At 36.2% G+C, this 14689-nt stretch overlaps 1 protein-coding gene across 6 annotated transcripts in view; it reads right to left on the bottom strand.

Annotated features, from left to right (window-relative positions):
- The window catches only part of LOC126820654 (ribosome-releasing factor 2, mitochondrial), a 102325-nt gene that overhangs the window by 26710 nt on the left and 60926 nt on the right, over positions 1–14689 (bottom strand). For all 6 annotated transcript variants that reach the window (XR_007680056.2, XM_050548754.2, XM_050548751.2 and 3 more), the window contains exons 3-6: positions 9043–9123; positions 4198–5003; positions 802–1396; positions 1–167 (exon numbers count right to left, since the gene is read on the bottom strand). Coding sequence is in view for 5 of the 6 variants with exons in the window: in XM_050548754.2 (XP_050404711.1) it covers positions 1–167; positions 802–1396; positions 4198–5003; positions 9043–9123 (1649 nt within the window). In the remaining variant the exon portion in view is untranslated. The remainder of the gene's footprint in view (positions 168–801; positions 1397–4197; positions 5004–9042; positions 9124–14689) is intronic.

Below are 14689 nucleotides of genomic sequence, written 5' to 3'. Positions count from 1 at the left end.
TGTTAAAGCCATCATTGGTTCTAATAAAACTGGATCTGATTGTTTTAATAATTTGTGTATGCATTGACTAGCACACGCCGATATCATGGCTGATGATGTATTATATCCTGCTGTAAAACTATGCAACTCTACACATACATCTGTTACAGGAAAATTAAGCAAAGTTCCTGAAAATACATTTACAAAACAATCTGTGGATTAAACTATTTCAGTCAGGGCGAACTGATGACACACTATTAATGAAACACGTTTCTCTTTACCTTTGTAAAGATCTTGAGCCTAACAAAGCCTGTATTTGTGCCTGACAATATGCGTGACAGGTGCCTTATTTCGAGGCTTACCGGTTGTTTTTTTAAATCGGATAGTGTTATAATCTTAAAATTAAAAATTTAACCAACTTTACTACGAGATATTTTGATTGCTTTGGTGAAAAAAATAACAGGTTATAAAATCAAAATGAAATGGTTGCACACAACCTTTGATTATCTTACTTTACATTATATCTATACATAAGAAATTATTAACTACAATAAAATAAATTATCACTATACTAGTGATGAACTATAAATAAATTGTTATCACTATACTAGTAATGAGCTATAAATAAATTATTATCACTATACTAGTAATGAACTATAAATAAATTATTATCACTATACTAGTAATGAACTATAAAATAAATTATTATCACTATACTAGTAATGAGCTATAAATAAATTTTTATCAGTATACCAAATCAGCTATAAATAAATTGTAATAAAACTTACCACTTACCAATCTGGAATAAACAACAACACTTACCGCACATTAATGCTGATTTAACTCCATTATTAAGAGCTGCAAGTTGATCTTTTTTTATATGGCGATGTAAAGGTTTCGCATGAGAAAATTCTAATTTAACATGTTTAAATTTAGGAGTAGATCCGTCTTGTTTTATTGAAAGCATCATCGTAACATTCTGTTCCTTCCCTCCTATTATTTTGTCAAGATTTTCCTCAAGTTCAGCGTTACAAGCGATGGTTTCTCTATAAGCTACTTGTGGGGGTCCAATATCAACAGCAATTCTATATTCTTCTAGAATTCTCTGTTTTATAATATCTAGATGTAATTCACCCATTCCCATTAAAATAGTTTGTCCAGTTTCTTCATTCACCTCAACGGTCAAGCTGGGATCTTCACGCTGAAGGCAGTATAAGGCATTGTCTAGATGTTTTTGTGCTGCTAATGATGGTGGTTCTATTGAGCAGAAGAAAACTGGAGACGGTACTTCAAAACCTGCTAAAATAGCCAAATTATTATTATTATTATCAGCTTCCATATTCATCTTTGTATGATATTTGGTAGCAGCAGCTAAAGCTGTAGATTTGGAATTGGTCAAAGTATCTCCAGTTATAATCTGCAATATATAAAACAAGCCAACAGTAAGCCTAATGTCCAAAGTCTCAATTCTAAAATAAATAGATGACACATCCCAAGCAGAAAAAGCTCATGATTGAACTTAGTCAAGGTCATGATCTACTCTGAGTTTCATCACTCTTACCCAATTAGTATCAAAGTTATATTCCAAACCATCAATCAATGAAATTGCATCTTTGCTTGCTTAGCCTAAGCCGAAAATTTTTATCATCGCACTCAGTCAAATATTCACGAAATACACACCTAGCAATTAGAATCTGAGTTATTGTGTTCCAGAACATATGACATGTTTTATTCCAAAGGTGGGGGACAACGACAGGTATAAATTAAACCAGCCGCTGCCAGGCAGGATACGCCCACATTTTTCAAGAGATGGATAGAGAACAAGCTAAACAAAAAGCGATTTTTTGTAACATCAAGGGCCATAATTCAGGAAGGTACAGGAACCAAGAACTTTGGGTTATAAACATGCATTTCCAGTTTCATTAAAATCGGATTAAAATTGTGACTTCTAGAGGCTCCACAACCTTGATATACCAGATGTTTATATTTGGGTAGAGGGGCGGCCATTTTGTCTGGCAGTTTTCGTCTGATTTTCAATAAATTCGAACTAAATCAACATTACGGTGTAACGGTGATATATTTGAACGTTTTTGTAAATCAGATAATAATTGTGACCTCTAGAGGGACCACAAGCTAAAAACAGGATTTTTCGTACAATCAGAGGCCATAATTCAGGAAGTTACGATCTGATATGTGCAAATAACATCAAGGGCCATAATTCAGGAAGGTACAGGAACCAAGATCTTTGGGTTATAAACATGCATTTCCAGTTTCATTAAAATCGGATCAAAATTGTGACTTCTAGAGGCTCCACAACCTTGATATACCAGATGTTTATATTTGGGTAGAGGGGCGGCCATTTTGTCTGGCAGTTTCGTCTAATTTTCAAGAAATTCGAACTAAATCAACATTATGGTGTAACGGTGATATATTTGAACGTTTTTGTAAATCAGATAATAATTGTGACCTCTAGAGGGACCACAAGCTAAAAACAGGATTTTTCGTACAATCAGAAGTTACGATCTGATATGCGCAGATATCAACAGCAACCAAGATCTTTGGGTTATAAACATGCATTTCAAGTTTCATCAAAATTGTGAGCTTTACAGGGTCCACAACCTTGATATACCAGATGTTTACACTATTTGCGTAGACGGGCGGCCATTTTGTCTGGCAGTTTTGGTCCGATTTTCATGAAATTCGAACTCAACCAGTAATATTCAAATGTTTATTTTAAATCAGATAATAATTGTGACCTCTTGTGGGACCACAAGCTAAAAATGCGATTTTCCGTAAAATCAGGGGCCATAATTCATGAAGGTACAATCTGATATGAGCAAATATCGAAAGGAAACAAGATCTTTGGGTTATATACAGGTATTTCAGGTTTCATCAAAATCGGATCAAATTGTGAACTGGAGGGTCCACAACCTTGATATACCATTTTTTTTACACTGTTTGCATTCGAGGGGCGGCCATTTTGTACAGCAGTTTTGGTCCGATTTTCACGAAATTCAAACTCAACCATCATTAAAGTGTAACGGTGATATATTCAAACGTTTTTTAAATTGGAATAAAATTGTAACCTCCATAGGGTCCACAAGCTTGAAAAAAACCATGATTTTTCGTATAATCAGGGGCCATAATTCAGGAATTTACAGTCCGATATGCGCGAATTTCGTAAGGAACCAAGATCTTTGGATTATAAACTTACATTTTAAATTTCAACACAATCAGATGAAAATTGTGACTTCTATAGGGTCCACAAGCTAAAAACATGATTTTTCGTACAATCCGGGGCCATAATTCATGAAGTTACGTTCCGAATACCGTCCGATACATGCCAATATCGAAAGGAACCGAGTTTCGTTAAAATCGGATAAAAATTGTGACCTGTAGAGTGTCCACAAACAATTGTGGACGGACGGACAGGGGCGACGACAATATACGTCCACATGAAAATGTGCGCGTATAAAAAGATCATATAACTGTAGTCTGTAGGGTGTTCACAATAAATTGTACATGAGAGACGGTGGCAACGACAATATACAACCACATTTTCATGTGGGGGAATATAACATAATGTTAACATATTAACATATTAAATTTCCCTTTTTAGCAGAATAGCAGCAGCAGAAAACAAATACTACTGGTAGATGATCATGACCACGCCTGGAAATAAGGCAACTGTCACAGACAATGTCAGGCACAAATACAGGCTTTGTCAGGCACATAACCTCTGGTGCCTGTCATTTTGTCCGACAATGATTTGTCTTTTTTATTTATATTATTAATACATGTCCGGCACTAAGTTGAAAATGTCAGGTACTATTTCATTAGTGCCTGACATTATGTCAGGAACATCTACAACCGTTATTTCCAGGCCTGACATGACAAACTAGGGCTTCCTTGTCTTTGATTTGCTGGTTGTCAATTGATTCCCAAATGTCTAAAGTGTTGATTTTACATGGAATCTTCAATTTTTCATCCCATGCATTGATGAACAGCAATGAGGGCGATAATTGCATCATAGGCTGCTGTATCCATGTAGTGCTGATGTACAGCAATGAGATTGTCAAGTGCTTTTCGTCGCAACTAACGTCTAGACTCTGTCCTGCACCAATGACAAGTGGACACCACGCTGGAAAGCCCAGGTGAACTTTCTCTGCCAACACCGGGATCGCATTAATGAATGATAACTGCACTAATTATTATTACCTCCTTTAAACCAGAAACACAAGCAATATTTCCTGCTGTAACCTTATTTGTGTCATGATATTCATTAGCATATACATGTAAAAGTCTGCTAGTTTTCTCTGTACACTCACGATTTACATTATATGAAGATTCACCAGACTTCAAAGAGCCAGAATACAAACGTAAAAATGTCAAAGCACCACGCTGTTTGTCATGAATTATCTTAAATGCTAAAGCACACAGGTCACTTCCGTAAAAATCTGCAAAGCTGTAAGTTGAATCTAAAGGACTTGGTAGATAGTGTGTTACAGCATCCATTAATGGTTGAACAGCTTTATTTTTAAGTGAACTACCACAGAAAACTGGTACACAATTTTGATCAATTGTAACTTTTCGAACAGCTTTAGATATAGCATTTGCAGGAATATCTTTTATTTTCTTATAACTTAAAATCATTTCTCCTAATTCTCCATCATATTCAGACAACTGACCAATAAGACTTGTTCTAGCTTGCAAGATGTCATGATAATCTACTGACGTATCTGCTGCTGTTAGATTTTCTGTAGAAAATGTTCGTCCGTCTGGTGATTTCTCCAGATTCCAAACAAATTTCTTTAAAGTGACTAGGTCTACAATCCCTGCAAAATCGACTTCCTTTCCGACTGGTAGATGGAGAAGCAAGGGTTCAACATTGAGTTTTTCTTTTAGTGAAGTAAGACATTTTTCAATAGAAGCTCCAGGTTTGTCCATTTTGTTTAAATAGACTATCCTAGGAATTGAATACTTGTCCGCTTGCCTCCATACTGTTTTTGTTTGTGCTTCAACCCCTATAACAAACAAGTTTAAAATTAAATTTTTTTAAATGAAATCATGGATAATTAGGATTCTTTTACTATCAGCTGATTTGTAATCTTGATCATAATTTTACTGCTTTCCTAAAACAATTTTTTTATAGATAATAAACAAGATTTTATACACGAGGGGCTACAAAAGTCTTAAGAGCCAGTCCACGAGAAAACCATGCAATATCATGCAGATGTTCGAAGGTGGGGTCGGCCGATTGAGTTCATATTCACAGGGTTAGGGCGACACATCGAGCCTACTCCCCAGCCAAAATCACCAATTTCAGAAATCAACCGTTTCCGAGATACAGGCCAATTACGTTTTTCGGTTGATTTAAGCCAAATTTTAGCTATTTTTGTCACACTACTACCGCTGTTACATGACCCTGCCGAACTAGGTTTTGGTTGTTCATGATAGTTGGGGTCTTACCCTATCACATTATCATGGTGATCCGGTTAAAGTTGATTTTCCATAGGTGTCAGGAGACTACACAAGATACATGTCTGGAGATACCAGAAATGTACCCCTATTTTCAGATCGCGATAACTCCACTGGAGCAGAGTTTGCGATAACAATTAAAATCAATTTATTTGCAGCTTGACCAGTTCTAACAACATAAGAAATAAAATCGTTGTCAGCTAACTTGCAACAGTGTGAAAATTTGTGTCGAAAGGTAGCAAAAACTTCAGTTTTAATTGGGATACATCGGCGGATTATTCAGGTACCCAATCGCCTATATTGTTATTCAAAGGGTCAATATATCAACTCCGGCTCCCCATCAACCTGCTTTGCCAAAATATTCAGTCTCGGTGTGGTTTGGTATCCAGTCTACAAATCCAAGATGGCGTCTCCCAGTGAATATGGATTTTTGCAAATTCTCGATCTAAAATGTCGATCCTGATTATTTAAACATTTTTTTCTATGAAAAATGAGAAATTTCAATTCAAAATTTTGAAAAACAGTCGACTTAGAGCAGATGAAAATCGACAATTATGCAAAACAGACCCAATTTCCATAAAAATCGCCCATTTGAACTTGACCGTGACCTTCAATCGCGAGGTCATCAGGGATACAAATTGAAGTTCACACGTTGCTCTATCCACAAACCATATCTCATTCGAAAATAATGAAAAACAAATGAGTTAGAGTTGGGATTTCAAAAATGTTCTTGTCGGCAATTTTACCAAAAATAAAGGGGCATAACTCTTATGGTTATTTAAGCACATGTCAACAAAATATTCAAATCCCGTACGTAATAAAAATAGCTGCATCTTGATATTTTTCATATTTAATTCCCGTATGGTATTCAAATTTATGTTAATATTCGTACAAAAGTACGTATTTTCGTAATACATTGATTAAATGAAAGCTTGCCGATCCTGCTTCGGCTTCAAATTCATAATAGTAATATTCCATCAAAATTACGTGTGTTCATTATACGACAGCAAATGAATGCAGAACTTTCGAAATAACAATAGTTTGTGATATCAAAACATTGTTTTCTTCTTTATAAAATGTCAAATCCGCACGTAATAAAAATAGGAACACCTCGCTATTTTTGTACGCTCACTTTCGCGTGTGGATGTATATTGTCGTCGTCCCTGTCCGTCCATCCACAATTTGTTTATGGACACTCTACAGGTCACATTTTTTATCCACTTTCAGCAAAACTTAAAATATAGGTTATCTCGTATCGGACCGTAACGTCATGGACTATGGCCCTGATTTTACGAAAAATCATGTTTTTAGCTTGTGGACACTGAATGTCACATTTTAAATCCGGTTTTGATGAAACTTAAAAAATATGTTTATAACCAAAAGAGCTTTGTTCCTTTTGATATTCCCGCATATCAGATCTTAACTTCCTGGATTATGGCCCATGATAGTACAAAAATGGTATTTTTAGGTTGTCGCCCGTCTAGAGGTCACAATTTTTTTTCGAATATAAAAAAAAACATTTTTAATATATATCATCATTACACGCTATGATAGCGAAGTTCGAAATTAGTGAAAATCGGACCGAAACTGCCGGACAAAATGGCCGCTCCTCGTACACAAATAATGTAAAAGTAAGTAATGCCAAGATTATGGACACCCTCGAGGTCACAATCTTTATCTGATTTTGATGAAACTTAAAATATATGTTTAGATTTCAAAGATCTCGGTCTCTGTTGATATTCGCACATATCACACAGTAACTTCGTGGAATATGGCCCCCGATTGTATGCAAAATTGCATTTTTAGCTTGAAGTTCCTCATGATGTCACATTTTTTTTCCGATTTTAAAAATGGTCTAATTTTTATCCGATTTTGATGAAACTTAAAATGTGTGTTTGTATCCCAAAGACCTAGGTTCCTTTTCGATATTCGCTTTTTAGTTAGCTTGTTCTCTGTCCATCTCTTGCAACATGTGGGCGTATCTTGCATGGCAACCGCTTATTCATATTCAATTCCCGTATGATATTCAAAATTTATGTCAGTAATATTCCTCCAAAATTTATTCGTTTATACGGCAGCGATGAAAGAAAGACGTCCGAAATAAGAGTTACTTGTGGTGATGTCAAATCATTGTCGTAAAATGGTATTTTAAAATTGAATTGATAGTTAAATCACTTATAAAATGCACACAGAACTTCAGCATATGGCGTACATGACCGTTAACATATAACACAAACAGTAGTATCGTAGTAAGCACTGCCTTATATGGTAAGTGATTTTTTTTCGTGTGATACTCGAGATCGCCCAAAAGTGCCACTGTAGATGGGAATTTATATATGGTGTTTTAAAAGACGTAGTTTCAAAACAGAAAATAAGTTAAAGGTTTAATAGTTAACAATAGACACAGGTTTTGAAATTTATAATGACTGTCGATAGAATTGGGGTGTTATATACTGTTGGGATAATATGTGACATAAAGGACTAGTTTCTACGTCCTGTCGGTTGATATCAATGAGATTAAAATGTCCGACAATGGAGAAACCACCGAGGTAATCACATAGATAAGGTTGATACTCACTCTTATTGGATTGATAAATAGTCCGACAAAAGAGAAGCAATAACTTCTGTTCAAGATTAAATTGATGAATGAGTCAGTCAAGCAGGGCAGATTAAGCAGGTAAACAAGGTGGGTGTATAGACGGGATAACACGATAAATACGCTGACCACTTAATTATCTAATTCGTTTATACGGCAGCAATGAAAGAAAGGCGTCCAAAATAAGAATTACTTGTGATGACAATCTGGATAAGTGGTAGTTATACACTCAGTACATTATATTAATTTTGAAATTTTGAATAGTATTCACCAAATCTTTATGTCCGATTGGGCATATTCCTGACCCGACATTTGGAAAACAGCGCAGGACATGTCCTGAATGTACGGGCAAAATCCCAACACTTAAGAAACCAAAATTCGACGCGAAAAAAGTGACGAATTTTGTAACTTTTGACACAATTTTCATACTGTTGAAGGTTAGCTGACAACGATTTTCATTTTTATTGCAAACCTTGCTCCAGTGGATGGAGTTATTGCAATTCGAAAAAAAGGGTATAATTCAGGTATCTGCAGACACATATTTTGTGTAGTGTCATGACACCTACGGAAAGAGAGGTTGCACTGGATGACTGTTATATTATGGTAGGGTGAGACCCAGAATATAATCACCAACCAAAACCTAGTTCTCCATTGGTCGATTAATGGCTATAGCAATACTACAAAAATGGTCAAAATTTGACCTGAAAAACGTAATCAGGCTGTATCTCGGAAACAGTTGATTTCTAAAATCGGTAATTTTAGCTGGGGAGTAGGCTCGATGGGTCGACCAAACCCTGTAAATATGAACTCAATCGGCCGACCCCCACCTTCGAACCTTCTGCATGGTTTTCTCGTGGACTGGCTATTAACCCTTTCAGATGCGGACTCTAGAATACCACTGTATTATAAAAGTCTAATCAAAATAATTCAACTACAAAGACAACAGAAGGTTTCATCATATACAAAGAGTTAATATAGTAAATATTTACCTGCTGAAGAATCAAGAACCACAACAGCCCCATCTAATACCCTTAAACATCTTTCTACTTCCACAGTAAAATCTACATGACCTGTAAATATTAATATACATCCATAATGAATATACATAATACTCCCTCCATAACCTAAAAGCCTAAACACCCCTGTACACATGGTCATGCAAGGAAAAAAAACCTTTACAATTGGAGCAAGCCAATCCATTGCTTGCAAAGTTATCATTTTACACTCCCACATTTCAGTGTCGACGTATTATGTCATCACTCTATATCCATTGGTCCGTGAATAATTGGCTTGCAATTTGGTGTGAAGGTTTCACTCGGCAAACCTCAGCTGATTCCAGTACCCTACATCTAGCCTCGGCTGATTGAGGAAGTCCGCCATTGGAACTACTTAGAAGTTCCTGGATTGCAAACGGTGTTGCCCATGACGACGCCTTTGAAGAATGTTTTATCCTACAAATATTTCAAAGCCTGAAGCTGTTTTTCTTTCAAGTTTATCCCATTTTCTTCAAACAAGGACAACTTTGCACTGAAAATTCTACACACGCTTCGAACGACGCAATTTTGAAATCTTTTTAAAAGCAGCAAGTTTTCCTGAGAAATAAACCGGTGCCGCATCTTAATTGTATAGGTGTAGGTACATATCACTTACTGTCATACAGCCGAGGCTAGGTGTAGAGTAACGGAATCTGCCGAGGTTTGCCGAGTGGTGAAGGTTTGTGATCGAGATCACGAGAGGACAACCAGTATTGATAATCAGCATTCCGCGCGAATTCCATTCTGGAGTTACCTCTCCTCCCCTTTTCAGAAAACCTTTTGAATGAGATAGATGCTAACTGATTTTTATTAAGTTTAGTGTGAAGCATTGAGCTCATAAGAGGACCAACCCGTAGATATTCAACATTCTGCAACCTTCTGTTACAGGGTTATACTATTCACTGAGTTACCGGCCCTTGCCGTAAGAGAGAAGTGTCCCAACTGTTCTTTGTCTGAAACACTTGAGTCGTCAAGTCAAGTTCACGATCTATTAAAATGTCGCAAACAGCGCTGAACGGGACAGTAAACCCTTTGCAAATTTTTAAAATTTCTGAAGGCGTTTAGAGGAAATGGTTCACCCGAAGAAATTGACCAATATTGTACCTGGTGTAAATATCGAAACTTTCAATGCAATACATGTAGATCGAAAAAGGTTTGCGACTGACAAACTTTGATAATGAACGGGCCAGAGAAAATCTTGGATGCTAGAATGGAGGATTATCTGGCATTAGTTCTTGGCTATTATGTATATCAGTAATTGAAGAAAGACGTTGATATGGGTCACGCACGTGCATGCGTCACGCCTGACTTGTGTTTAGCTGTGATCGATTGATTAGGATGTAATAGATGTCTATTTGTCTTTATTAATAATATTGGGTGAGCCTGTTCAGCTTTGTTGTTCCGCAATATAATTATAACATAGAGCATCCACCAAAGGTTGTCTTATTTATTTCTACCATGTAGATAAAGTAGTGAATGTTTTCTTCAATAGTTTGGGTGAGTCTTGCTCAACCTTGTTGTTCCGCGATCTAACATGGAGCACAAAATAAGGTTGTCTTAATTTATTTCAACTGTGTTGGCCAGTAGTAAAGCAAATGTTATAATTTAGGGTGAAACTGTTCAGCCTTGTTGTTCCATAGTCCAACATGGGACATACAATAAGGTTGTTTTAATTTATTTCTACTGTGCCGGCAAGTAGTAAAGTGAATGTTTATCTTTAATAATTTTAGGAGAGACTGTTCAGCCTTGTTGTTCCTGAATCTAACATGGAACATACGCTAAGGTTGACCTCTTTTGAGTATATAAAAGGGCTTTACCTGTGTGCAAGCAAAGTTAAGGGGCTTACCTAACATGGGACAGAGACTATAAGGTTGTTTTAATTTAATTTAAGGTTAAGTGGCTAAGCGGGTAAGACGCTGGCTCACTAGCCTGGAGGTCGGGTGTTCGATCTCTGCATTGGCCGAGAAAGTTCATCAGGATTTTCCGGCGTGGTTTCCCCTTGTCAGTGATGCAGGACGGAGGGCATGACAAGGACAGCTGTCTAGTCATTCGGATGGGACGAAAAACCGAGGTCCCGTGTACATATTGCCGTGCACATAAAAGATCCCTTGGCAGTTGGAATTCGATATAAGAGTAGGCCATAGCGCCACTGCCCGGGCAAAATTTCCCTCATAGCACACTGTATGGCATATGCCCGTCTTCATTAGCCCAGGTTAGGAGCAGAACAGTAGGACGTTAAACCCCATTTCATTTAAGGTTAAAGTGTTCAGCTTTGTTGTTCCGCAATCTAACATGGGACATAAAAACTAAGGTTGTTTTAATTTATTTATACTGTGTCGGCAAGTAGTAAAGTGAATGTTTTTCCTTAATAACTTTGAGTGAGTGAGCTTATCTGTGCACAAGCAAAGTTAAGGGGTATACCTGTGTGAAAGCAAATTAAGGGGGCTTACCTGTGTGGAAGAAAATTAAAGGGGGCTTACCTGTGTGAAAGTTGGAGAGCTTACTTGTGTGAAAACAAAGTTTTGATGACTTGCCTGTGTGGAAGCAATTTAAGGGGCTTACCTGTGTGGGAGCATAGTTTAGATGGCTGACCTGTGTGGAAGCAAATTAAATGGAGCTTACTGATATACATTAACTAGTAATCAGTGAACTGAATTGTTTGAACTTAGTTTGGGTGAACATTGTTTAGTCTTATTGTTTGTAACATTGTATCTATGTACAAGGCAGTCAGTTTAATATTAAACTTCATTGAGTAAAGACTTGTTTATATGGTAGCAGAGCGTGGTTGTTCAAGACTCAGTTATCTTGTGAAAGTTGTATTTTATATGTGGATTTAAGTTAGATTGAATATGTTCTAAAACTTTTCCCCCATTTCAAGGGATGGGGTGGGGCTGTGGATATGACTGTGTGAGTGCAGATCAGGACTTATTGTGAAATGATAATATGAAGTTTAAAGGTTCAGAAATTGTTATACATAAAGAGAGACTATAGAATTCAACCCTTTTAGTGGAACAGGAATATTCATAGTGCCAGAAGTTTTGATATGGAAATGGTATTTTCTGACAGCCACAATAGTTGGAACAAGTCTGAAGAAGTTGTGTAATGAAACAAAATGGAGCAGTTGGACCGAAGAAAGAGTGTTTAAATATATTCACAACCTACCCCCAACCCCCTTGAATGCCTTCAAAGAAAATTAATAATGTCCAATACTAGAGATATTTTTGAATATTACAAGCCTGTGGAAAATATGGTTTATGAACTTCAAAATTTAGACCAATATGGTAGTATTGACTACAGTGGAAAGTTTGAACATTTTGTATGTGAAACTTGTGGTGGACCGATATTAGGTCATATTTTGAATGACGATAACACATGCCCTATTAAACCTAAACAAAAGAAAGCAGAGAAAGAGAAGATTATAGACATGTACGAACAAGAGGTGGCATTTAGAGCTGCAAGGGCTGAATTGGCATTAGAACAACTCAAAGCAGGCCAAGCAAGTAAGGTTAATGATGAGAAATATGGAGATAGTAGCACAAATTTAAGTAAAATAATGGAAAATTTTATAACTAGTCAACAGAAGATAGTTGAATTACTGGTAGAAAACAATCAACAGAATATTTCATCAGGCACCACTCAGATTACCAAAGCCAGACTCCCTCCCACATGGACCAAGGAAACGTTTGAACAATACAAAGAGCAAGTGAAAATATGGGGTCAGAATAACAGAGATAGCGAATTGAACAAATATTGGGATCTGATAGAAAGTTTAAAGAAGAACAAAGAAAGAGAAGGACTGGTTGAATATGTATCTACAACAGTAATAGAGAAACTACAAACTAGTGGCGGAAGAACAGTTACCAATATTCTGAAAGAATTAGAAGAAAAGTTTGCTAAGACGAGAAAAGAAAAGGCAAAATATTTGATTGGTAAAATTACTGAGTTGAAGATTGATAAAGATGAAAGCGGTGAAAGGAGTTGGATGAAATTTGAAAGTATGATTTCGGAAATGGAGAACTTTAATATCAGAGAGAAACTTAATTATTGCATGGGACATTTGTTTATTGAAAGATGTTTCCAGGCTGGTCAATTAAATGAAAGTGAAAAACGTGAAATAGAGCGTGAGATTGAACATTTAGAAGAAAGTGAAATGTTTTCGAAGTTAAAGGCGAAATACAGAGAGATGAAGGTAGAAGGACAACGAGATGATATATCTGAGAAAAAGGCTTATTGGACCAGTAATAATTCAGATAGAAGTAGATATGAACATTGGAAGAGAACACCAGATTTTAGGAGATTTGAACGGTCAGCATCTAATCCCAGATGGTGGAGATCAAATTCTGGAGGAACATATCGAAGAAGAGAGTCGGTATCAAGAGGAAGAAGATTTGGAGCAAATAGAAGATTTTCAATGGAAAGAAATGATCGATCAATAAGTAGAGAGAGATATCAGAGTAAAGAGAGAATGAATCTAGAAGAGAGAATAAAGAAATTAGAAGAAGAAGTGAAGAGTTTGAAAACAACTAACGTTCAAATTTGTGACTTTATTGATAGTGAGGATATAATATTAGATGAAAGTGTGAAGATCCATTTTACTAAACCTGATGATGATGTTGATGTTATGATTGTAGATAGTGGAGCACCAGAGAGTCTTGCAGGTGAAAGATGGTTTAACAATTATTTAAAGAAGAATAATATTGGTAAAGAAGAATTGAATGTAAGAAGACGTAACCAAAACTTTAGATTTGGTCCAAGTGAAAAGTATACCAGCACTGAAGTATATGACATACCATTGAAGATAAAACAGAAAAAGTCACCAGAACAGTATATTCATAAATATTTGTCAATTTATCTTGTAAATGCTAATGTGCCTTTACTTTGTGGAAAGAAAACTCTGAAGGAATGGAAAGCTACACAAGATTTCACGTCAAATATTCTGACAATCGATTTGGGAGAGACATATGCCATTCAACTTGAAGAAACAAAAGGAGGTCATTTGGTAATACCATTAGAATCATGTAGTGATTGGACAACAGAAGACACTGTATACTTCATTAATGGTAGCACAGATGTGAAGAATTATAAAAGTGTTAAACGGATACATGAAGTAACAAATCACAAGGGAGAAGAGAATATGTTATTTGCATATAGAAACGCTAATTTATTAGATAAAGATCTTCGATCAGCAATAAAGAGAGTAATTGAAAACTGTGGAATATGTCAAAAGTATAAGAAGTCGCTGGGTAAACCAAGAGTAACTCTCCCGAAAGTGACTGATTTTAATCAAATTGTAACACTAGATCTGAAGCAATTTGGAGATAAGTTTGTTTTATGGGCTATTTGTTCTTTTACAAGATTTATTCAAGGCATGGTAATGAAGAATAAAAGTGCACAATCAGTTATAGAAGCAGTGAATAATACCTGGAATTGGCGGTTCGGTTTTCCAAGTAAAGGTTTCTGGGCTGATAATGGAACAGAATTCCAGAATAGTTTGTTTTTGGAGCTGTCAACAAAGTGTGGATTTACCATCAATTTTGGACCAACATATTCACCTTGGAGTAATGGAATTAATGAAAGAAACCATTACAGTGCTGATGTAGTA

The sequence above is a fragment of the Patella vulgata genome, chromosome 5 (assembly GCF_932274485.2).
Source record: "Patella vulgata chromosome 5, xgPatVulg1.2, whole genome shotgun sequence".
In the NCBI taxonomy this organism is placed as follows: Eukaryota; Metazoa; Mollusca; class Gastropoda; family Patellidae; genus Patella; species Patella vulgata.
The sequence above is the reverse complement of the archived record's forward strand: the minus strand, read 5'-3'. Positions and strand labels throughout refer to the sequence as shown.